The following is a 20,935-nucleotide window of genomic DNA, read 5'->3' on the forward strand; positions in this document are numbered from 1 at the left end:
GAAGGTTGCCGGTACATTTGTCAATCCAAAGGGCATTATAAGGTACTTGTAATAGCCGTAGGGAATATAAAACACTGTCTTCTATTTATCTCCTTCCTTAATGCGAATATAGGTGTACGCTATTAGAAGGTCGAGGCAAGTAAAGTAGCGGGCGCCTACCAACTGGTCTCGAAGCCGCAAGATAAATGGTAAGGGGTACTGGTTCTTTACTATCTCTCCGTTTAGCTGTCAGTAGTCTATATACATCCGAAGCTTCCTATCCTTCTTTAGAACGAATAGGACTAGGTAGCCCGCTAATAATATCGATAGTCTAATATACCTTATCTTAAGATTCTCCTTAAGATATCTCCTTAACTTAGTATCTTGTTTTTCGTTAGTATAATATACCTTGAAGAATTTCAACTGGGCTCCTTCCTTGAGTTTGATTTTGTAATCCTAAGGTCTATAGTCTGGTAGCCCTTTAAGATGCTTCGCTTCGAACGCCGGGTGTCCTTGGTATTCTGCTAGGATCTTGCCTATTTCTATATTCTTCTCTATACTCCGGTAGTATAAGAACTTGTCTCCGGCCGTAATACTGGCCGCTTCCCTCTAGGTGACCTAATCCTAGAATTCGAATTCTCCGGTCTCGTCGATCGAGATAATAGCGATTTCGATATCGTCTGTGTCTCTCTAAGCCGTACGGGGGTATCGTCGTAAGTGGCGTTGCCTCTAGCCTGGTCTTGCCGATTCTCGCCGTTCTTCCTAGTGACTGCTGCCTTTTCCTAAGTCCGTAGTACGCTCCCTGGTACTATCCGTCTCTTGCGGTAGATCTATAGGGGCTACCTTTCGGGGTGATCTTCCCTATTGCGATCTATTGTCTGCGCTTCCTATCTCGTTGGTCGGATATAGCCTCTATTCCCAAGGTCGTAGGTGGCCATCTCCCTTCTAACTAATGTCTGGGTTATAATCTCGATACTATAGGTGTCCTAGAATCATGTCCTTCTTAGGCCCTATTTTAATAATGTCAAATACTACTTTGGTGGTTTTTCCTTCTACTATAATCTTAAGTGGTTCTGTTTCCTATTGTACCCATTGGGTATCGAATAGTCCTTTAACAATATACTATTTCTTCTTAATCCTCTATAGGATCCTAAGTCGATTGACAAGTGCTGGCGAGATAAGGTCGACCTAAGATCCTCTATCTACTAATGCCAATGTTTGGAATCCTTTCTAGTATACTATAACCTAGATTCTATTATTGGGTTTGTCGTTCTGAATCGCAGTAGCTTCCCTTTCGCTTACTGGGAGGTTGTAGATCCTTTTCCTTACGTAGTTCTTCCTGTACCTATAGATCTATTGTCGTTATAATAGATTTAGTAGTTTCTAGGCCCCTTGGAGGGCCCTAAGCCGTTTCCTAACTCTGTCTAAGCATCTAGATAGGCATCCCTATCTTCCTATATCTCTTGGTCACCGTCCTACGGTCTAAGTCTCGGGAGTTTATCGAACAATTGTCGAATCTCGTTGGCTCTTTTTTCTTCCTATCGCCGTTCGCAAGGCGTCATCCATCTTCGTATATATATCTTGCGTTTGTAATATTCTTAGAGCTTCGCTTGCATATGGATTAAGCAATCCTGGCTCTTATACTATCGAGTGCTATTAGGCTACTACTGGCAGTCTTTTGGCTGGGTTCTTTACGGTATTACCCTAATTCTATCGTATGCGTTGGTCCTCTCGACCTTCTATAGGAACTAGTCGGCGCCGGTCCTTGCATCCCAAACCTATAGGACTGGTCGAGGTTCTCCGTTTCGGTCGGTAGGCCTATCGGGCCAAAAGTCGTTGTCAAAGTTTGATCGAAAGTAGTATCGGCATTCGTACATAATATACTGGAACTATAGAACGTAGACATAGTTATATCGCTAGGGTTAGAGTCAAAATGCATCTTATTCGTGGGGTTTGTAATATAGGCCAAATCCAATCCAGATATATACTGCATTGCTATCCCTAACGCCGTTATATAGCTTCTTGTTCCAAAAAGTGTCCCAATCTTATGGTTCCTGCCCCTTGAGTCTTCGCTGGTTCTAGGCCTTCTAGTATTCGGCCTTAGGGTTCTTAATTCTATTTTTCCTCCTATCCTGGCTTAGGTCCTATGCCGGTCCATCCTATAAGTTTGAGTAGTGCTCTTCCTAGACCCTAACCAACTTGGCCTTAATAAATTCCAGCTGGCTTATAGCCTAAGCCTTTTCTTCCGCAAGTCTTCGGGTAATCGTTCGAAGCTCGGCTTGTTCCTCTTCAGCCTCCTAAAGGCATTGAGCGAGAAAGATAGGGTTCGGGCCAATAGGTTCGTTATCCAACTATTGCGTCCTCTATTGACCTTCTTTGTCCTAGGTCAACTGGAATCCCCAACCTTCTGCGAGTTATAATGCCACGGCGGCGGCAATATTATAACCTATAATAGGCTCTTCGAACGTAACATAGGGGCTATTGCTTCCTGACCAAGAGAAGTTGTCGATGCTTCCTTTAGCTATACCCTGGTTAACTACGTCGTCGAAGTTATCCTCGGTATAGCTTACTGTAGCCACTTTAACCACGTAGGTTGACTTGTCGATCGTGGTATTTTCCTTGCCGGGCACCTGCTTCTAGTTCTTCTTGCTACGATACTCTCGTTTAAAATGCCCTTTCTTGCCGTAGTTGAAATAGGTAATCTAGGACTTATCCTTACGTCCCTTATCCTTATATTAGGTGGCGTCTATGTCTATCGGACTAGCGTAGGTACTATACGATATACTAGGGTACTATCGCTTTTTCTTATCGTTTGCCTTGACAAATATAGGCTACGTTCTATATCCCTTACGCTACTAACGCCTGGTATAAATCCGATCGTCAATATAGATAGCTATAGCAATATATTCGTCAAGCGTATCGGGTCGGTCCTTTTAATATAGTTCATTCTTAACTTCTTCCTTTAAACTATCGTAGAATAACTATATAAGACCTTTGTTATTGATCTCGTACCGAAGTAAATCCTAGCGGAACTATATAGTATAGGTAGCCGCCGACTTTATCTGCCTTAGGCGTACAAGTCGCTCCTACGCGTAGAGCTTCTCATTATAGTCTCCGAACACCTTCTGGATTTCCTGCTTAAATTTATTATACGATTTGAAGATTTCAATAGTAAAATCGTCCTAAGCGTCCGTACTATTGGTTAGCTAATCCTTTAGGGTAGGTTCAAACCATCGAAGTGCCTTCCCCTCGAGCCGCAAGGAGATAAACATGACTTTGGCGGATTCGTCCGTAAATTTGTCCGGGTAGTACTTAAGGTAGGCCCTTATAGATGTAAGGAATCTAGTGAGTCCTTCTTTGTCGCCTCTGTACTTGGGGGGTGCTTCGAGTTTGGCCTTGTCCTTGGGCTTGCCGTTATAGGCCTCGTTGACGAGTTGCTGTATATTGCCGTTCTCGGCCTCGAGCTGGGCGATCTTGTCGTTGAGAGTCTTGAGGGCCTGAGTGTTATCTTTCTGGGCCTCGAGCTGGGCAATCCTCGTGTTGAGGGCTTCGATGACCTGCTGCATCTGCTGCATGGTTGCGGTCTGACCCTGGGAGCCTGGGGTGCTGGGTGTCTGAGGTGCCATGGTGATCGATGTTACCTTCGATCTGAACCGTGCCAGAGTCAAAGGGAGTGAGCAACGTGTGACGAAACCACAGGCAGTCCTGCCTCTGAAAGGGTTCGCCGGTCGAAGGTATCTGCTGGTCGGACTGTAGGTCTCGGTGAAGCCAAAAGGTTCACAACAATGCTAGTCGCAATGTTTGCACAGTATGTGGAGGCTACTGCTTGTAATTGCTCACTGAGGAAGCTAGCTATCTGAATGAGTGATAGAATGGTAGAACTATATACAGCTTCCTCTCCTAGGTACCTTTGTACCTGGATCACCAGCTCCCAATTGATCTTGGTGATCCTGCCGTCTCTGACGGCCATTGGCCCAGGCCCCGGGGTCGTGCCCCACCCGGCCGCCATATATGGTTGGTTCATGACATAGGGTCTCTTATATTTAGTAAGAACTGTACCTGCTATATTACCTCTAGTATAATCCCTAAATCTTCTTAGAAGATTTCCTTTATATTACTACGTACTATTACTATAATAGAGGTAATTACTGCGCGGGTCGCGTGGCGCGTCACGCGTCGGACTACGCTGGGCTTCAAACTTCGTACGACGACAACCAGATCTCCGGACGCGTTGGTCGCGTCCGTACGATTACCAGAGGGCCAAATGCGAAGATCCGAAAATAATTGGCACGTGGTTTGACCTTGTTCGCATCACAATCGCGAAACATGGGATCCTGAGTCGGATATCTGGAACTTTAACGAGACTGGGTTTTTGATGGGCCAGATCTCGGCCACCCTCGTGATTACCTCGTCCAAAGGCCGTAGGAGAACTAAGAAGATGCAGCCTGGCAATCGAGAATGGGTTACATTGATCCAGGCTGTGCAGTCGGGTGGAGATGTCATCCCTCCGCACGTGGTGGTTGCGGGCAAAATGCACCTGGAAAGTTGGTACCGCGACAGTCCTTTCCCACCCGAATGGACTATCGATATCTCAGAAACTGGTTGGACGAATAACCGGATCGGTCTTAATTGGATCAAGCACTTCGACAAGTACTCTCGCCCTCGTACGACAGGTGGAAAGCGCCTCTTGGTCCTTGAGGGCACGAGAGCCACCACTCAGCCGAATTTGAAAACTACTGCAAAGAAAATAACATCATCACACTTTGCATGCCTCCACACTCATCTCACCTACTTCAGCCACTCGATATTGGGTGTTTTAGTGTATTGAAGCGGTCGTACGGCACAGAAATCGAGAAGCTCATGCGCAACCATATCCACCACATCACCAAGCCCGACTTCTTTCTCGCCTTTCACAATGCATTCCAAAAAGAAAAAAAAAAAAAGAAACATTCCACCCTGAAAACGTACGAGGAGGTTTCCGAGGGGCAGGCCTTGTCCCATTCGACCTGGAGAGGGTGACTTCCCAGCTAGATATCAAGCTTCGGACGCCAACACCCATTGCCCCCCCCCCCTTCCTCGAGAGCTCGTACGATAGTTGGGTCCCAAGACACCACAAAATGCCACTGAGGCTTCTTTGCAGACGACACACATCAACTATCACATTGCCAGACATCAAGGTAGCTCTCCAACCCCAATTTTTGGGACTCTTGACCAGATTGTGAAGGGTACGATAAAGGTTATGCATGAAGTGGTGTTGATAAAGGCTCGCGTACGAGAGCTTGAGGATGCAAATGTAGCCTTACGCAAACGCCGACGCACGAAAAATGTCGCATCCGCAGAGGAGGACCACTAAGCATACAGGATGCAGGTGATATCTTGGCTGAGAGGGATGTACAAGCCCAGCTTATGGAGGAAACGCGGTTGGGGAGTGGTCGGTCGAGGAGCAAGGCAGCAGGTTCACGGCGCTGTGGCAACTGCGGTAGAACAGGACACAACTCCCGTACGTGCCAAAAGGATGCGGAAGTGGATGAGGAATCGGATTCCGAGTAGTTCGGATTGGTCATTTTCTTTGTGGTGTTGATATATTGTACGATAGTTCAATTGCAATGGTGGAGTGCGCCACTCGCTATGGTGCGCCACTCGCTATGCAATCACGTTATTCGGTGCAATTTCCGCATCAATCTGCTCAGGCAGGATGCTGGGCCCACTACCAAGAGCTAAGAATCCGAATTGAGGTGGAATAACTATATGCCTTCCAAGAACTTGTGACATCATGAGAGAAAGTCGAAAACCTGAATAACTATCAAGCAAGAAGTGACGGGGGAGCCAATAGCTTCTCGGGTACCCGGTGTATTCTGAGTTTTAAGCGTGAATTAATGCTAGACTCGGGCTTCCCCTCCAGGCGATCACATTGGTGGGACCTATTACAAACAATCCTGGGCAGCGGTTTCGCCCATTATGAAGCATGACAAAGAACTCCACGAGCAAAACCTCTTGGCTCTCGGCACTCATCCGAAGCCCTGGCCAGCTGGCCGAAACCGGAATGTTAGCGGCCATATCTAATCTTCAAGTTCTGAAACCTGTGTTATTGAACTCAACACCCGATCCTGTCTTGGCCTCATTCTCAGAATGGCGGCTCGTGCCTCGTCATTCTCAAGACCTCTCCGCCAGAGACTTGCCCTCCTCTCTCAATTTGTCTTGGGTTGCCCCATCGTGGGATTCAGCGCTCTGTACCTTTGGACGAGCAGGTGCCGCTTTGAGCCGTTTGGCCCAGAGAACTCGACGCTTTTTCGACACCCGATACTTAAGACCATCAACCCAAGAAACAACCCGTCCTCAAATGACTGCTGCGTCCGGGCTGTCCCATTAGCCCAGGTCAGACCGGAGCTGCTAGAAGACGCACGACGGGGAGGCGCTCGCATGGTTGAAACCTTCTGTGCAGGCATGTGGGGAGGATACGGTTAGCCAGACTCATCATTCCGTCTGAAACAGAGCTTTGGACTGACGGGCGGCCCAGGGTATGGCATCCAGCGCAATATCATGCGTATGACTAAAGACGGATCGAACATCAACGATTTGTGGACCAAGCAGGAACTTCTGCGTGATAGCTATGAGCCAGGTAAAATCGTAAGGTTTGCTGCGGAGGCGTGAAACGTGCTGATGCATACCCTAGGGACCGTCATCACAAACCATTTTCTCGTTCTTGACAAGACACCATCGACTCTCACATTCAGGGGCTGCCTCGGGCCCAAGCAATTACCTCCAACACCTCAGGAGCTGGATAATATCTTTGAGCTGTCCGCTACCGTGGACGAAAAAAACCAACGGGTCGAGTTCAGGCTGAAATGCATCACCTTTGACGGCACCGATTTAACGGGCAGGGAAGACCCCTACGGTGGGTTCCCAGGATTTTTACATCGGCAGTATGCGAAGCTGCTCGTAGAAGCAGCGGTGAGCAATTGTGTACGATAGATGAGGCCTGCGTCTAATTGTAAATAATACACCACTTCGTCTAGTCACGTTCCGAACGACCTCTGATATCTGGGGCTGACTGCGAGCTTCTTTATCGTCGTGGGTACAGTGGTATTATCACGGAGCGAACCTTGGCTCATGGTAATGATCTCTACTACTACCCTACTACTATACCAATACCTACACGTTATCAGCTCCAGAACCTGTAGATAGATGATGTGGGGCACACCCCAACATCCTTTGTGGAGCGCATCGCGCATACAGGTGGTCTGTGCCACCCGCACATAAAACCCCACCTGCATTCCGCATCGCGGCCCACCTTCCTAATTCATCATCTCTTTCCTTCGCTACTTTACCTGTGTATTGCATATTCGGTGCATTTCCGCATCAAATGGTAGCTGCGACTGAGATCTGTGACCTCACCATAGTGTTTATTCGGCCGGCCTGACGAACTTGGCTAACCAGGCGCGCGCTTCGGAGCTCAACCGACTGTACTGACCGCTGGCGAACTTGGGTAACCAGTATTGGGAGCAGTCAACCGAGCAAACTTCGACCTTCGAGACCGGCGAACTTGGGTAACCGGCTCCTCGAAGACGAAGTTCAGCGACGCACTGTGTAACCGGTATCACAGCTGACGAAGCACCATCGACCGACAAACTTGGGTAGTCGGCCGATATTTATGTCAACACCCGGATCCGAGAGCTTCAAAGTTGCCGAACTTGGGTAAGCAACTGAAGCAACTCGCCACAAAGGGTTCCCTACTACACCGAACTTGGGTAAGCGATAGTGGTTTTCTCCCAACCAACCTTGAACCGACCAGCGAATTTGGGTAACTGGCCGTGGCATAGGAAGGTTCCCTTCCCATCTGCTTTGTCACTGTACTGAAAGTACGATATGTCGGCCGTAACTCCTGGTTCATTTCCAGACGATCTTTTCAACGATAGTCCTGGAGTATAAAGCAGTCCTCTAGAAACCTACCGTGCTCGGCAGAAAACACCGACCCGCGTAGCCACCGTGTTCCGGACCCTTTAGTCTAGGCTCGCGCGGGATCTTAACCTCTCTGCTTGAGCTAGCACCGTCCTCCGCGCCCTGCCCGGTAGCCCTTTGAAGCGTATTATGAACGGAAAATACGGAGCCGCGGACAAGGAAGGCTCGGAATGCCCTCGCGGAACCACTGACAATGGTAACCCGGTTTAGCGCAATAGAACCCCCTAGAACCACCTGCGATACTGTCGCGAGTCCGAGACGATGGACGGCGATCGCGTTCCTCCTGCGAATTTACCTAGGGGAACCGGCCAGCTACCGTCATGCAATTCCTTGCAAACCGACCTACTGGCTATGCAGGAAGAAGAGATACGCAAAAAAGGCTTCCTTACCTTCTATCCGGAGTAGGAAATCGTCGATGAGATGCCCGAAAGGTTGGGTAATAACAAGGAAACAATGATATGGGTTAACGGAAAGACCGACTTCTATATTGCCCGGCTTATGGACGAAATGTGCATTATAGGCGACCGCGTTTCCAGTCTCTATACCGAAATCCAAGGTGTCAAGGACCACTCTGTCAAGCTCGGTGAAATAGTGACCGGACTACTGGACAAACAAGCGGCCGGCAACGGAGTGGCGCACCAGACTATACGGGATACCATCTCGAAGCTTACCGCTGATACAAGCGTTAAATTCGCGGCCCTCAACGCGAAACTCCAGGAGCTCACTGACGCCGTGAACAAGAACCAGACGGCTTTGGGAGCCTCATCTAGTATTATAGCCGCGGATCTGGATCGTTACTTTAGAGTATGGTTAACTAGACTAGAGAATAAGATCGGCAGTAATGCAAGCGCCGTTAACCGGAGAATAGCCTATAAGACGGCCACCTCGCACACTACGATCAGCGAGTTGGACTCTAGACTGACTAAGAACCAAGCGGACTTATAAACCCGTCTAGACCAGCAAATCAGGCAGGTCGAATCGACAAAGGACTCTGCAAGCCGTATCTGGCAACACATCCAGCAGCTAGAGCAGCGAATCCCGGCTAACCTAACCGACTCGATGGGCGACCCGGGAATCGCTTAATTGAGGGAACGAATGAGCAACCTAGAAGCCATTACTAACGCCTACGTGGAGCGACGCGATGCCAGCCTTGACGACGGACCTTAGGGATAGAGAAGGCGGTGATAGGATGACTAACGTGATGACGACGATGGTGAAGACGACTCCGGCGACGGGTGCCGTGGTGATCGCGACTGTAACTGTGACGGTCTATCCCGGGACCCATACCGTCATCGTGAGGGCACCTATGATACTGGCGTCACTGCCGCCAGCCAATCGGCATTGTCGGTGAAGATTCGCCGCGAGGACATTGGCATGTTCGACCTATTTTTTGATGACCCGGACGATATGGGCATGGTATTCGACGGCAAAAACGTTATGTACATAGACGTGAATTGCTTTATTAGTCGCATCCAGTTATTCTTAGACTCCCCGGAGACTCGCGACGAAGTAGCCAGGCAGATTTTAAGTCATTTCCTAACTCTACTTGCCGGCACTGCCGTCTTGTGATGGACTAACCAGGTTAATGGGGAACGTTGGCGACGCTGGTAGGCCTAGGGCTTACCGACCATGCTCGAGAGATTAGCTTTATAGTTTGCCGTGGACGCTGCCGTGGCTACTAGTCGCTATAATGAGACGTCGTTGGCTCTGAAGCAGATTGCCAAAGACGACCAAGGCCTGGAATAATATTTCGTATGCAAGCTTCGCTGGGCTCGCGCCATGTGTATCCTGGACTCGCAGGACACCAACTGGCGTGGCGATTAACATCTGGAATACAATGGATCTGGGAATCAAGCAATTCCTTCCCCAGCCAGAGGAGCATCACGGCGATATCGAAGCCTATATGCGCGTTGTCGAAGGCAAGCGCTCAATCATTCTCACCCTAGCTCTCGAACGTTACCCCCAGTATAGCCAGAAGAAGTCGTCCACGACAACTAAAAAAGGTGGAAGACTCATCTTCAAAGCAATCTCGTCATGACTCATCTCGCAATGATTCTTCACGTCATAATTCATTGCGTTATGGCTCTTCGTGTTATGACTCTAAATCTTATAGCCGTGCTAGGTCCAGCGAACGCCGCGACCGCGACCGAAGCCAAGAGCGACTGGCATCGCAATGACCGGAGGCGGGATGACAACCGCAAGCGTGATGACAACGACCGGGACTGTCATCGTCACTGCGACCGAGTCCATTTTGCGGAAGGCCAACCCGAGTCGGGCACCGAGGCAGACCGTTCCGATTCGGAGTCATCGTATTCCTCCGCGACCGACACCGAAGTCGCATGGGTCGTCGACCACCTAAGGCCGAATCTTTTGCTGGGCAATGACTTCCTTGACGCCTACAAAGCCGTCATCAACTACGACACCAAGGCAGTCGACTTAACAGCATTGAATTTCAGGATACCTTTCTCCGTCTATTCGCATGCAGTGCCATACGTACGAAAGGTCAAAACTACGCGGCGCGTCACTCTCCTACCCGATCAGGAGGTTATGCTGCCAGTAGACTATAAGCCCCTCCCCAAGGGACGGTCCTTCCTGTTCAACTCAAAGCACGCCGCCGCATACAATGCCGTCGCACGGTCAAGACCCCCAAAGTTGTAGTCTTGAGGAACACGACCCGCTAGTGAGCCCATAGCTTGAATTCCCCCACATCTTCTGTCCTCACTCCATCCGTCTCCCCCTTCACCTTCATCAGCCGCACCTGTATCTCATGCTGCACACTCCATTCCCTTAAGAAGCCCCTGACCTTCTTCTCCGTCTCCTCATCGTCTTTCATCACCACCGCGGCGGCGTCATACCCGCCCGCCCCGGGTACCACGCTCCCGTAGACACCATCCAGCTCCTCCAGCGCATCCAACATCGCTTCCTGGCTTTCCGGCTCAATCGGCACCTCGCTATCCTGCCCCAACTTCCGCATAAGGCCCCTAAACGGCCTCATCACGGCGCCAATCTGCTCTGCCCTGCCTTCCCTCAACACCCTCGCCAGATCATCCACCTTACTCTGCAACTCCTGGTATGCCCCGGCGGCAAGGTCCGGATTCCCGTCCCGCCACGCATGCACCTTCTTCACCATGCTCACCGTCTGCGTGCCACAGTCGACGTCACACATGCGGATCGCCACGTCGGCCGGCAGGCCGACTTTGTCCTTCTGAATCTCACAGTCCCATCCGTCTCCGTTCACCAGCTCTGCGAGAGCCGACGCGAACCCCGGTTCGCCCGGGTTCGGCAGACCGGAAAGTAGCGAAGGGCTGAAGCGGCGGTAGAGGCACGAGCCGTAGACGGCGCTGGCGACGTCGAAACCGCTGCCGATCTTGCCCTGCGCCGAGCAGTGCGCAACCTGGGCCAGGTTGTGCAGCATACGCTTGCCTTGGGGAGTAGCGAGGTCGAAGAGCGCAGGGGGGAGGTAGTGGGAGAGCAGAGCGGCGGCTAGCGAGGTGACGAGGGCGGCGGAGGAGCCGAGGCCGGTTTTGTGGGCTTCACGAAGCGTGGTGCCGAAATGGCGAAACCGTGGCCGCGGTGGTTTCTCAGCCTTCCTAGTCGACGGGCTCCCATCCTCGGCCCGGATTGACGAGGAGCTGTTTGAAGATGGGTGCTCTTCAGGGGCGGGTGGTAGCAGCGTGTCGCCTGCTGACGAGCTGGATGACGGCCGTTCCGCTGCCTGCTTCGGCTTAGAATAATAGTCATTGTCCGCGAGGATGACAAGAGATGCGGGCTGAAAGCCGTGAGCACGCCGGCTCTTGTCTATAGCGGCAATGTAGCTGAGCACGTAGTTCAGTGTTGTCTCGACAAAGTGGTTCGAGTCCACTGGGGCACCCCTATTACAGTGTGAGTAAATCCAAGCCTGCTGCGTTAAAGATTGGGGGAAGCCTACGACTGCAGCTGGGTGACCTTGATGCCACCGCCGTCATCGACGAGGTGGTAACCATATCTCCAGGTGGCATTGAGGAACTGGGGGCTCTGCACCACGATTTCGGAGATGTGGACGCCTTCGCTGGTATGGATCTCCTGGGCCAGCACGTGGATGCGCGCACTCAGGCCAAAGACCAAACCCGTGTGCTTCCGGTCGAGAACAATATATCCCCCAGCGAGCAGCACCTTTCCGGGCGCCGACACAACGACGGTGCGGTCCGCCATGTTTGGCCGAAGTAGCGTGGGTGCCGTGGAAACACGCGGGTTGGGGAAGTAAACAGAAAATAGGAGTCAAGGCTCAACAGATAAACTGAACAGGCCGAAATGCGGAGAGTGTCCCAAAGACCTGCCTGGGTCCGGTATAGAAGCCAACTTTGTTGGCAAACACTTGGACGACCGATTCAGGGGTTGCGTGACAGCGGCAGTTTGAGCGTTCTTGTACGCTCCAGATTGTTAATTCTGGTTGAGCCCAACGTTATGAAGCATTCTTCCCCGAGTTTCTGGCAGCAGGAGCGGGCTCTGGCCGGAATGCGGGGCAGGCCCGACTCGGGGCTAGAAAATGCGGGGTCTCGACATACCTACATGTTAGTGACAACCCAATCCCAGCAGCACTTCAACTCATCATGACGTTGCACATGCCTGCGAAAAGGTGAGATGCCTCATGCTCTCGGTCATGGTTCGTTCACTGAGTATAAACGTTGACTCAACTTCGGAGCACTGACTACATACCTACTGGTGCAGACACTCGCCCGCCATCGGCTATACCTAATTGGCCTCAGGGTACTCCTTCTGATATCAGCCAGTGCATCCACCTGCATGCTAGGTACTGTCGACCGGAGTCCCGCCCAGCCAGCGCTTGATTGACGGCGGATGTGATACCTTATTAGGTATTAAGGTCTCTGGATCTGTACGTAGGTTTGTCTTTCAACTCATGTGACCATGCCGGGGGATAACTTGGTGATCCACAGGGCAGGCCGGGCCAGCGGGTGGGGACGGGATGTTCACGGATGGTCCACGGCGTCGTGCCGTGCAACATCAAGCCGACCATTGCGGTGAGTCTTCGTTCCTTCAGGGACATGTGACACCAAAAAGCTCAGCAAGCCTTCAGGTCTTCGACATCTGTGGACACGCTTGACACAAGGTAGGCACAGCCAGGCGCTTTACAAACCTACATACTTCCTGCCACGCCGATACGTTACGAAGTTCGAACTACTAGTAGTGAATTCGAAAAACGAAGGTTATGTGTGGAAGACCATCCCCATCAGGTACGGCGACTCTGTTGCTGCGAGGCGCTCGATCAATTTGAGGCCACATTTCAATGAGCACGCGAGCGGCTCTCCAGTAGTGTATGGGGCTGAATAGGGTTTCTGAGCGCTTCTCTGTCCTTGTTTCTTTTGGCCTGGTGCTGACAGTTTCGAGAAATGTCGCATTTCCAAATCTGTGGCTTCCCTCCCGGAGCTTTTACAAGTGCGAGCCCCGAGCCCTCGGTGCTCGTTTGACATGGATGTTAGGGGTCGAGTACTACATGATCCTAAAACCACACGTGGAAGCGGCGGAGGGAATGCCCGTGTGCTAAGGCACTAACAGACCAAGGCCGTCCCCCTAGCTGAGAGAGCTGCAATCACCAATCCAATGGAAAGCCTGGAGGCGCGGGACCGATTTCCGGCTCCACCACCCCGGTCTCCAACGTTTCGTCGAGCCCGGTTTCTCTTCGTTTGACGTGGGTCGCGGAGACATCCCCGCTCATCCGTGTCCGAGGCATCCGTGACCACCGGGTCTCATTCGTCATCCGAAGGGCTAGGCCGGTTTGGAGATCTCGATGGCAGAGATGGGCATGAGCCGCGTGAATCTGGCTAAATGCCTGAGCTGCACTTTGGAAGTCACTTATTTCGCTTGTGTCCAAATGCCATCTGTTCTTTTCTCGGGGGCGTGGCAGGATGATCGTGAGGTTAACATAGATGACGTGTTAGGTACCAGATAGGTAGTGTCGATGTCTGATGGGCTTTAGGTGGTACTGGATACCTAGACATGTTGCATGTCTGGCAATATCAATTGAGACCTCCATCTCGTATGCAGAAAGCAGGGAAATGAAACTAACACCTCACGAGCTTCATGCGCGTTGATGAGATGCAGCTCTACTTGTTGTGACGGGATGTTTGGTTTGGTGCCGTCTGACTACCTCTAGCTAAGGTGGCAGGACCTGGGTCCGTTCCGAATCCACCCGCTTGTTGGAGCGGGAAAAAAAGTTCGCAATCCACCTGCGCGTCCGCCAATCCGTCCAAGTCAGCTCCGATTGCCCGCACGGCGCTGAGCAATCCAATTCAGGTCTCCGAGTTATTTCACGTTCACCACTCCCAGCTTCACATTCTTTTTCGCCTTGATGATTTCCAAAACCCATTAAATTTCCAACCATACCTAAGGTCGCGCGTTTGTTTGACGGCTTCACTGTCGTCAAATGAACCTGCAATTGCGCATCTCTCACTCTTTCCTTGTAAGTCTGATTCTCTCTCCGAAGGTCTTCTCGGGGCTTCTTGTTCGGTCGTGTGGGCAGCCACTGCTCCCTATCTGCGTGGTCACGGTTCCGCAGATTCCAAGTTGCAACCTGTTTCCGAGTATGGATGCTTACCCTTCTTTACAGAATCCCCCTTCGCCAGGCGTCTCCTAAATGCCCTCCGTCTACTCAACCGTTTTCCAAAGCTTCATCCGACAAGGATTCTCAAAGTCTTTCACCCACGGCTACGCCCAATCGGTCGTAGCTGCCACCCACCCTCAGCATGTTCTAAACGCACAGAACCGCCCGTCGTTCGCACGACGGCGCAACAACAACACCACTCGCGTCGTTGGGCGGTTCGCGAACTTTGGGCTTCAGTCAGCCTTTCACACCTCCAACCTCCCCGGCGCCACCTCGCTAGACCACCATCGTCCTGATAAACCTGCCAGCCATGGCGGCTTAGATGCTTATTTCGAGCATCTGCAGAAATCCCAGGCGAGCGGCGAGGCCGACAAGGAATGGGTACAGTTCCAGTTTCCCAAGCGCATCGAGTGGAAGCCAACGCCAGCTTCCGTCCTCCTCGGTTCCGAAAACGCCAAGACCCTTGCCCTCCAGAGCGAGGAGTCCGGTAGCCAAGATGACGTTTCGACTGCCCCGGGTGTGCCGCCTGAGGCTAAGGCCGCCCTGGCCCACATCGATGCAGCGATTGAGAAGGAGATCGAGGCTCGCAAGAGGCTAGAGGAACTGGAAGAGAAGGTCGAATCACTGCGAGCAACTTCCCCAGAGTTGGCAGAGAAGCTGGCCGAAGAGATCCGGTCACGGTCTGTCACACCTTTCTCGCAGGCGCCAACGCCGGGCAGCGTTGCCCGCACTGTCACACCCCCGGTTGACCCGCGATCTGAGACCTACTCCGACCACCTCACCAAACTCTCCGAGGCCGGACGATATGCCGAGATTCCCGCCGCCTTCGAGGCCATGCTGGTCGGTGGCGTTCGCCCCGTTGCAGCGGCTTACAATGCCTTGCTTATGGCCGCCATCCACCTGCCCTCTGAGAAGTGGGAGGTTGTCACAAAGGCCCTCGATGTCTACGCGGACATGTTGCGCCGGAAGGTCTCGCCCGACAGTGACACCTACGACATCCTTGTTGGCCTTCTCGCATCTCGCTCGCTCGAGATCGTGTCTCTCAAGCGGGTTCTCGAGGACAAGCGGCTGCGCTTCGGCGGGATGGATGAGCCGGGCAAATTCATGTTTGCCTCCCACGAGCTCGAGTATGCCATGTTGCTCGAGGATGACCGCCTGGATCTCGCCCTGAGACTGTTCGAGACCTCAGTCATGTCGAATAAGGCGCTGTATTCCTCCGAGACCTACCACCAGCTCATCTCGGCTTGTGCCCAAGCTGGCCGGGTCTCGGATATGCTGCAGCTATTCGAGCACATGGAGGCCAACCAGATTACGCCTTTTGCTGCCACCTTCCCTGCCATGATCACGGCTTTTGCCAGTTCTGGAGACCTTGTCAGCGCCGTCGAGTGCTACAATGAGTATCGCAACCTGGCCATCGCAAACGACAAGGGCGAGAAGACCCTCAAGGATCGTCTCGACGCCCAAGTCTATGCGGCCGTGATCAACGCCTATGTCATTTCCGACAAGCTTGGAGGTGCCATGAAGTTCTATCAGAAGATTGTACAGGAGTACGGTGTCAAGGGCTCTGAGATCAAGGACGCCCTTATTGCGGGTGGCTTTGTCAAGGGCTTTGTCGAGCGTGGCATTTACCGGGAAGCTCTTCAGTGGGCCCACCGGATCGAGAGCGGCTCGAGGGGCTCTGCAATGGGTGAGGTCGCGACCGTTGCTGCGGATCACGGAGACAAGCAGACGGCTGTCGCTGCCTATGCCAACGTCGGCCCCTCGAGTGGCTCGGCGACTTCAGCCATTGCCATGCTCGCAATGAGCGTGCGCGAAGGCGATGTCGCAAATGCTGCTCGGTATTGGGACGTCTTGTGCCACCCCGGGGTCAAGCCAACAGCGTCCTTTATCGAGCCCACGGCGATGTACGCAGTCGCCATGATTGGCTCGGGCAAGGTTCTCGAGGGCTTGACTCAAGCAGAGCACATGTTTCAACGAATTCGTGAGAGCGCTCCTACCAACAAGGCGCAGCTCTCCGACGAGATCGAGGAAGGCGCCGATTTCATTTCGAGGTTTATGGCCACTCGCGGGATTACGGATCCCCGGACTGTTCCTCCTCCTGCCCCGGTGATCCCCGATGCTCCGCAGTCGTTGAAATCGTTTCCAGCTTCGCCATATCCTTCAACCGCGTCAGTGATTTCCCGGAAGCCCGAGGACAGCTTCGATCCGTATGCCCGCACCACTGACGTGAAGGGGTCATTCTCCATCGCCGAGGCGTTGGACCGTGGGCGCAAGCCTCCGATGCTGGACGAGGCCGTTGCGCGCTTCCACAAAGTTCGCAGAGCCGGTCGTCACCCCCGCTACGCCACGTATGCGAAGCTCATTTCAGCCGCCGCCAGGGAAGGGAAACTGGATCTTTGCCAGGAGATCCTCGCACTGGCGCGTGCCGACATTCCCCCGCTTCCTCAGTACCCCGCGGTCCGCTATGGCTGGGCTTCTATACTAGATGCCATGGTCGGAGCATGTATCACCTTGGGCCGCAGAAACCTGGCTGAGCAGTACCATCAGGAGTTGCTTGCCATGGGTTCGACCCCGTCCGCGAACACCTATGGGCTGTATATTACGACGATGAAGGAGTCGACCAAGACGTTCGATGAGGCCTCGGAGGCTGTCAAGATCTTCCTCCGCGCCAAGACCGAAGGTGTCGAGCCGAGCCCGTTCCTGTACAACGCGCTCATCGGAAAGCTCGGCAAGGCCCGCCGCATTGACGACTGCCTGTTCTACTTCGCCGAGATGCGCTCATTGGGAATCAAGCCAACCTCGGTTACGTATGGCACCATCGTCAACGCTCTCTGTCGTGTCAGCGACGAGAAGCATGCCGAGGAGCTCTTCAACGAGATGGAGGCGATGCCGAACTACAAGGCACGCGCGGCACCGTACAACAGCATGATGCAGTTCTTCTTGACGACGAAGCGGGACAAGGCCAAGGTCTTGGAGTACTATGCGCGCATGAGAGCCACGGGCATTGCCCCTACTGCGCATACCTTTAAGCTCCTCATTGACACTCACGGCATGCTGGAACCCGTCGACATGAACGCCGCTGAGGCGGTCCTCGAGATGATCCGAGCGGTCGGCCAAAAGCCCGAGCCTGTCCACTACGCGTCGCTTATCCACGCCCGCGGCTGTGTGCTCCACGACATGGAGGGCGCCCGCCGTGTGTTCGACTCCGTCATGGAGGACAGCAGGGTGTCGCCGAATCCGTGTCTCTTCCAGGCCCTCTTCGAAGCCATGGTTGCCAACCACCAGGTTGCGGCCACCGAGCCTCTGCTCGCGGAAATGCGTGCCAGGCGTGTCGAGCTCACGCCCTACATCGCCAACACGCTCATCCACGGCTGGGCGGCGGAGAAGAACATTGCCAAGGCCGAGGCCATCTACGCTGCCGTCGGCCAGGAGCGGCGCGAGCCGAGCACCTACGAGGCCATGACCCGGGCTTTCCTCGCCGTTCAGAAACGCGAGAATGCTAAGGCCGTGGTCACCGAAATGCTCAGCCGGGGATACCCGAGCGCGGTGGTCAACAAGGTTCTGGAGCTGCTTGGAGGCCCTCATGTTCCTCATGCTGAGGAGGCTGCTGCTGTCGCTGCGTGAAGTTGGCAACAGTGGGTCCTCCGTTTCCCTGACATGTTCTTTATCTTGCTCCGTTCTCTCTGCGTTCTTGGATTGATACCCCCTGTGCGAATTGGAGCTAGATATGTCTATGGGTTGGTAGATTCGGGATTTCAGTGACTTCAGGGGGTTTAGTATGGACCCAAGAATCGCGATGGGAATGCCGGAAGTGAAAAGGGAGATGCTTCAGATATCTCTGTATCTTCCTCCTTTCTTTTCTTTCCTATGTCTATTTTCTTTATGTCTTCTTCTAATCGGCACTCAAAAGGGGATTGCGGACAGGGGTTAGCGGGGCGTTTCATCGGATAGATCGACCGGGGGCCCCGACTACGTGCGCGTGAGGCTCGGTCTCTGGGGCTGGTGGCTGGCTTTGCTTTGCGTTTCCAAGGGGCGGACGGGTGGGACGGACCGTTACCGGCGTACCGGCGGGGGTTGCAACAGGACAGGGCGGGCCGGGATTGGTTGGCTGGTTGGCCATGCGCGGCGCGATCGGGGCGGCCCCGGGTTTTTTTTTTTTTTTTTTTTTTTTTGCTCATTCTAGAAGACACACTCCACTCTGCATAGCGAGGCAAGGGATCTTGCTTGCTATCTACCATGGCAAAAGATCTCATAAAAAATAATGAATGATGCAATAGACTGTAACAGTATATCTCTCGTTGGCTCGGCACACAGAGGTCGTCAGGGATGCTGGCTGTGTATATTCCATCCCGTTGTAAATGGGTGATTTGTTCTGTTATTACTATCACCTCTGCGTTGTGCTTCCCTCCACGATCAAGGTCGGCGCTGGTTTCAGCAAGCTGTCGCCCAATTGATTACCTTGCGGCGGGAGTTCGTGGCGCTAGGAATAGACAGTGACAACTCTGAGAGTGTTGCTATAGTTGTACCCCAAGTACAATACCAATTACTAATACCAGCAAGATTCCTTAGAAAGTAGAAACCCCCAACCCAGCGCCTCGCTATTTTCCCCGGTAACATCCCTGATCCCCTGGAACGAGTAACGCCCGTTCGCTAATAGTGATAGTTAGATAAGGTAGGTACTTCTGGTTTAGTCGATATATACATATAATCCATACTAGTGCCTGCTACATTCCCCTATTCCCATCTCATACTACGGAGGGTGTCCACCCCCCGAATCAGGGAGCCTTGCTGCCGGGGGGAAGGTCGGTCCCAACGGAGAGAGAAGGACCTGGATGTGCTTTTGCTTCCCACTCGCCTCGTTCTCGTCACTAGGACTAGTAGTACTAGTATTGCTAGTAGTGGTGGTGGTGGTAGTAGTACTTGAACTGCTAGCCGGTTGGGGCTGCATCCTCAGCCCGCTAGGCTGTTGCTGTTGTTGCTGAGCTAGTAGCTTGGGCATACTGGGATGTGTGAGTGCGGTCGGAGGGAGGTAGGTGCTGTTTGTGTGGCGCGTGGCAAAGGTCACGGGGGATAGGATGGAGGATGTGTCGGAGAAGTCGTCGTCGTCATCATCGATATCCTTGCCGCCTGCGTAGTAAGGGGTTTGGACTACCACCGAGGGTCGGCGGAGGGGCGAGCGGGGGGACGGGAAGGACTGCCTCAGCTCGGTGAACCACCGGGACAGGCGGGCGGCTGTTGGCTTGGGCTGCTGGAGGATGCCGAGGCCGACCGCGCTGCTGAAGATCTGAGATTCGCGCTCTGGGACGGATTCGTCCACGTCCCTTGATACCTGGTTCAGGTTGCTGCTCGGGTCCCGCGGCTCAGGAGGTGCAGTGGTTGTCAGCCGGGCGACGGAGGATCTGGATGCGGAGCGTTGACGGGCATCTTGATGACGCCTACGTCTGCGATAAAGTAGAAAGGCGGAGCCAGCCGCGAGGAGGAGACATGCTGCGCGGAGAAAGAATCAGTATCAAGCTTCACCGAATATAATGGCTTCAGATACACTGAGGCCATGGAGTCCATACCGATCAGACCGACCACGATTCCCGCAATCTGCCCGCCAGATAGGCTGTTGCTGTCACTTTGTGCTAGAATAGGCACACTTGACGCGGCAGCAGTGGAATGTGAGACTTCTGTTTCTATTCGAGATTAGTCGTCATTGTGTTGAGCGAGATCAGGGCTTCGTACCTGTCTTTGATGAGGGGATTGCCGTTTTTGTGACAGTTACCAACGACCTGAAAGAGATCGTTGTCGATGATGATGGCGGCAGCGGCGTGGCCTGGGGCTCGTCCAAAGAGATGATGCTGGTAGTGGTTGAGAGAGCTGATGTTTCGGACGGACTCAGTGGTTCAGACGAAGATGAAGTTGGCGTGAGCGTTTCGGTGGTCGATAAACCAGGCGGAGGAAGACGGGGGGTTGTGGTAGAGTCGTCCTTCTTCCCTTTGCCCTTCCCCTTGCCGGGATCTAAATCGTCAAAATCACCCCCATCCTCGGGCCCCTCGTCTTCGGGAGCTTCCTTGTTGTCTCTCGACTCGAGGATCACCGATGGTGATCCAAATCCACGCGACCTCCGGCGGTATCTTGGTCGAGTCATTGTTCTCGCGTGCCAACTTCGCCTCACACCGGCAGAAGGAAGGTGGACTCCGGTTCATTTTAAAGGCGATAAACAACCCCAGATCGAGAGCTGGGATGGGCTGCGGGCATGAGCGGTCATCTCCATTATGAGCCTCAGCCCCATGGACCCCATTCAGTTTGCGGCAGTTGCATGCGAGTCCTGGGTATCCTGGGACTCATTTTGCTATTCGTCAGCTCATTTTGGTAGGGAGTTTGTTCGTCACAAGGGGAGGAGGTTTGATGCAG

General features: G+C 53.0%; 5 protein-coding genes across 5 annotated transcripts; 3 read left to right on the forward strand and 2 right to left on the reverse strand.

Annotated features, from left to right (window-relative positions):
• Positions 1 to 5,807: 5,807 nt before the first annotated feature.
• Positions 5,808 to 7,053, forward strand: B0T15DRAFT_527335 (uncharacterized protein). The gene is made up of 3 exons (XM_062868966.1): positions 5,808 to 6,439; positions 6,497 to 6,598; positions 6,653 to 7,053. The coding sequence occupies exons 1-3, from the start codon at positions 6,109 to 6,111 to the stop codon at positions 6,949 to 6,951; spliced, it is 732 nt and encodes a 243-aa protein (XP_062722261.1). The 5' UTR covers positions 5,808 to 6,108; the 3' UTR covers positions 6,952 to 7,053.
• Positions 7,054 to 8,391: 1,338 nt separating this feature from the next.
• B0T15DRAFT_509855 (uncharacterized protein) lies at positions 8,392 to 9,684 on the forward strand (the record flags this gene model as incomplete). Its single annotated transcript, XM_062867819.1, has 3 exons — positions 8,392 to 8,707; positions 9,158 to 9,377; positions 9,621 to 9,684. 3 exons carry the CDS (start codon positions 8,392 to 8,394, stop codon positions 9,682 to 9,684), a joined length of 600 nt encoding a protein of 199 aa, XP_062722262.1.
• Positions 9,685 to 10,605: 921 nt separating this feature from the next.
• On the reverse strand, positions 10,606 to 12,492 carry B0T15DRAFT_142313 (phosphomevalonate kinase-like protein). The gene is made up of 2 exons (XM_062861889.1): positions 11,867 to 12,492; positions 10,606 to 11,810 (listed from the first exon to the last, which is right to left on the reverse strand). Exons 1-2 carry the CDS (start codon positions 12,127 to 12,129, stop codon positions 10,616 to 10,618), a joined length of 1,458 nt encoding a protein of 485 aa, XP_062722263.1. The 5' UTR covers positions 12,130 to 12,492; the 3' UTR covers positions 10,606 to 10,615.
• Positions 12,493 to 14,175: 1,683 nt separating this feature from the next.
• B0T15DRAFT_142429 (uncharacterized protein) lies at positions 14,176 to 18,318 on the forward strand. The gene is made up of 2 exons (XM_062861890.1): positions 14,176 to 14,395; positions 14,543 to 18,318. The coding sequence occupies exon 2, from the start codon at positions 14,570 to 14,572 to the stop codon at positions 18,158 to 18,160; it is 3,591 nt and encodes a 1,196-aa protein (XP_062722264.1). The 5' UTR covers positions 14,176 to 14,395; positions 14,543 to 14,569; the 3' UTR covers positions 18,161 to 18,318.
• An 841-nt stretch (positions 18,319 to 19,159) lies between these two features.
• On the reverse strand, positions 19,160 to 20,832 carry B0T15DRAFT_142438 (uncharacterized protein). The gene is made up of 3 exons (XM_062861891.1): positions 20,264 to 20,832; positions 20,101 to 20,214; positions 19,160 to 20,023 (listed from the first exon to the last, which is right to left on the reverse strand). The coding sequence occupies exons 1-3, from the start codon at positions 20,667 to 20,669 to the stop codon at positions 19,287 to 19,289; spliced, it is 1,257 nt and encodes a 418-aa protein (XP_062722265.1). The 5' UTR covers positions 20,670 to 20,832; the 3' UTR covers positions 19,160 to 19,286.
• Between the last annotated feature and the right edge of the window lie 103 nt (positions 20,833 to 20,935).

Source organism: Chaetomium strumarium (genome assembly GCF_033439665.1).
Source record: "Chaetomium strumarium strain CBS 333.67 chromosome Unknown B0T15scaffold_3, whole genome shotgun sequence".
Taxonomy (NCBI): domain Eukaryota; kingdom Fungi; phylum Ascomycota; class Sordariomycetes; order Sordariales; family Chaetomiaceae; genus Chaetomium; species Chaetomium strumarium.

Excerpts from the sequence above, each read along its gene's own strand:
- B0T15DRAFT_142438 (XM_062861891.1), bottom strand. The coding sequence starts at position 20,669 with ATGACTCGACCAAGATACCGCCGGAGGTCGCGTGGATTTGGATCACCA. Across the intron at positions 20,215-20,263 it reads AATCCCCTCATCAAAGACAG|AAACAGAAGTCTCACATTCC; the intron begins GTACGAAGCCCT and ends AATCTCGAATAG. Across the intron at positions 20,024-20,100 it reads AATCGTGGTCGGTCTGATCG|CATGTCTCCTCCTCGCGGCT; the intron begins GTATGGACTCCA and ends TTCTCCGCGCAG.
- B0T15DRAFT_527335 (XM_062868966.1), top strand. The coding sequence starts at position 6,109 with ATGGCGGCTCGTGCCTCGTCATTCTCAAGACCTCTCCGCCAGAGACTT. Across the intron at positions 6,440-6,496 it reads AGGCATGTGGGGAGGATACG|GGTATGGCATCCAGCGCAAT; the intron begins GTTAGCCAGACT and ends CGGGCGGCCCAG. Across the intron at positions 6,599-6,652 it reads GCGTGATAGCTATGAGCCAG|GGACCGTCATCACAAACCAT; the intron begins GTAAAATCGTAA and ends TGCATACCCTAG.
- B0T15DRAFT_142429 (XM_062861890.1), top strand. The coding sequence starts at position 14,570 with ATGCCCTCCGTCTACTCAACCGTTTTCCAAAGCTTCATCCGACAAGGA.
- B0T15DRAFT_142313 (XM_062861889.1), bottom strand. The coding sequence starts at position 12,129 with ATGGCGGACCGCACCGTCGTTGTGTCGGCGCCCGGAAAGGTGCTGCTC. Across the intron at positions 11,811-11,866 it reads AAGGTCACCCAGCTGCAGTC|GGGTGCCCCAGTGGACTCGA; the intron begins GTAGGCTTCCCC and ends ACACTGTAATAG.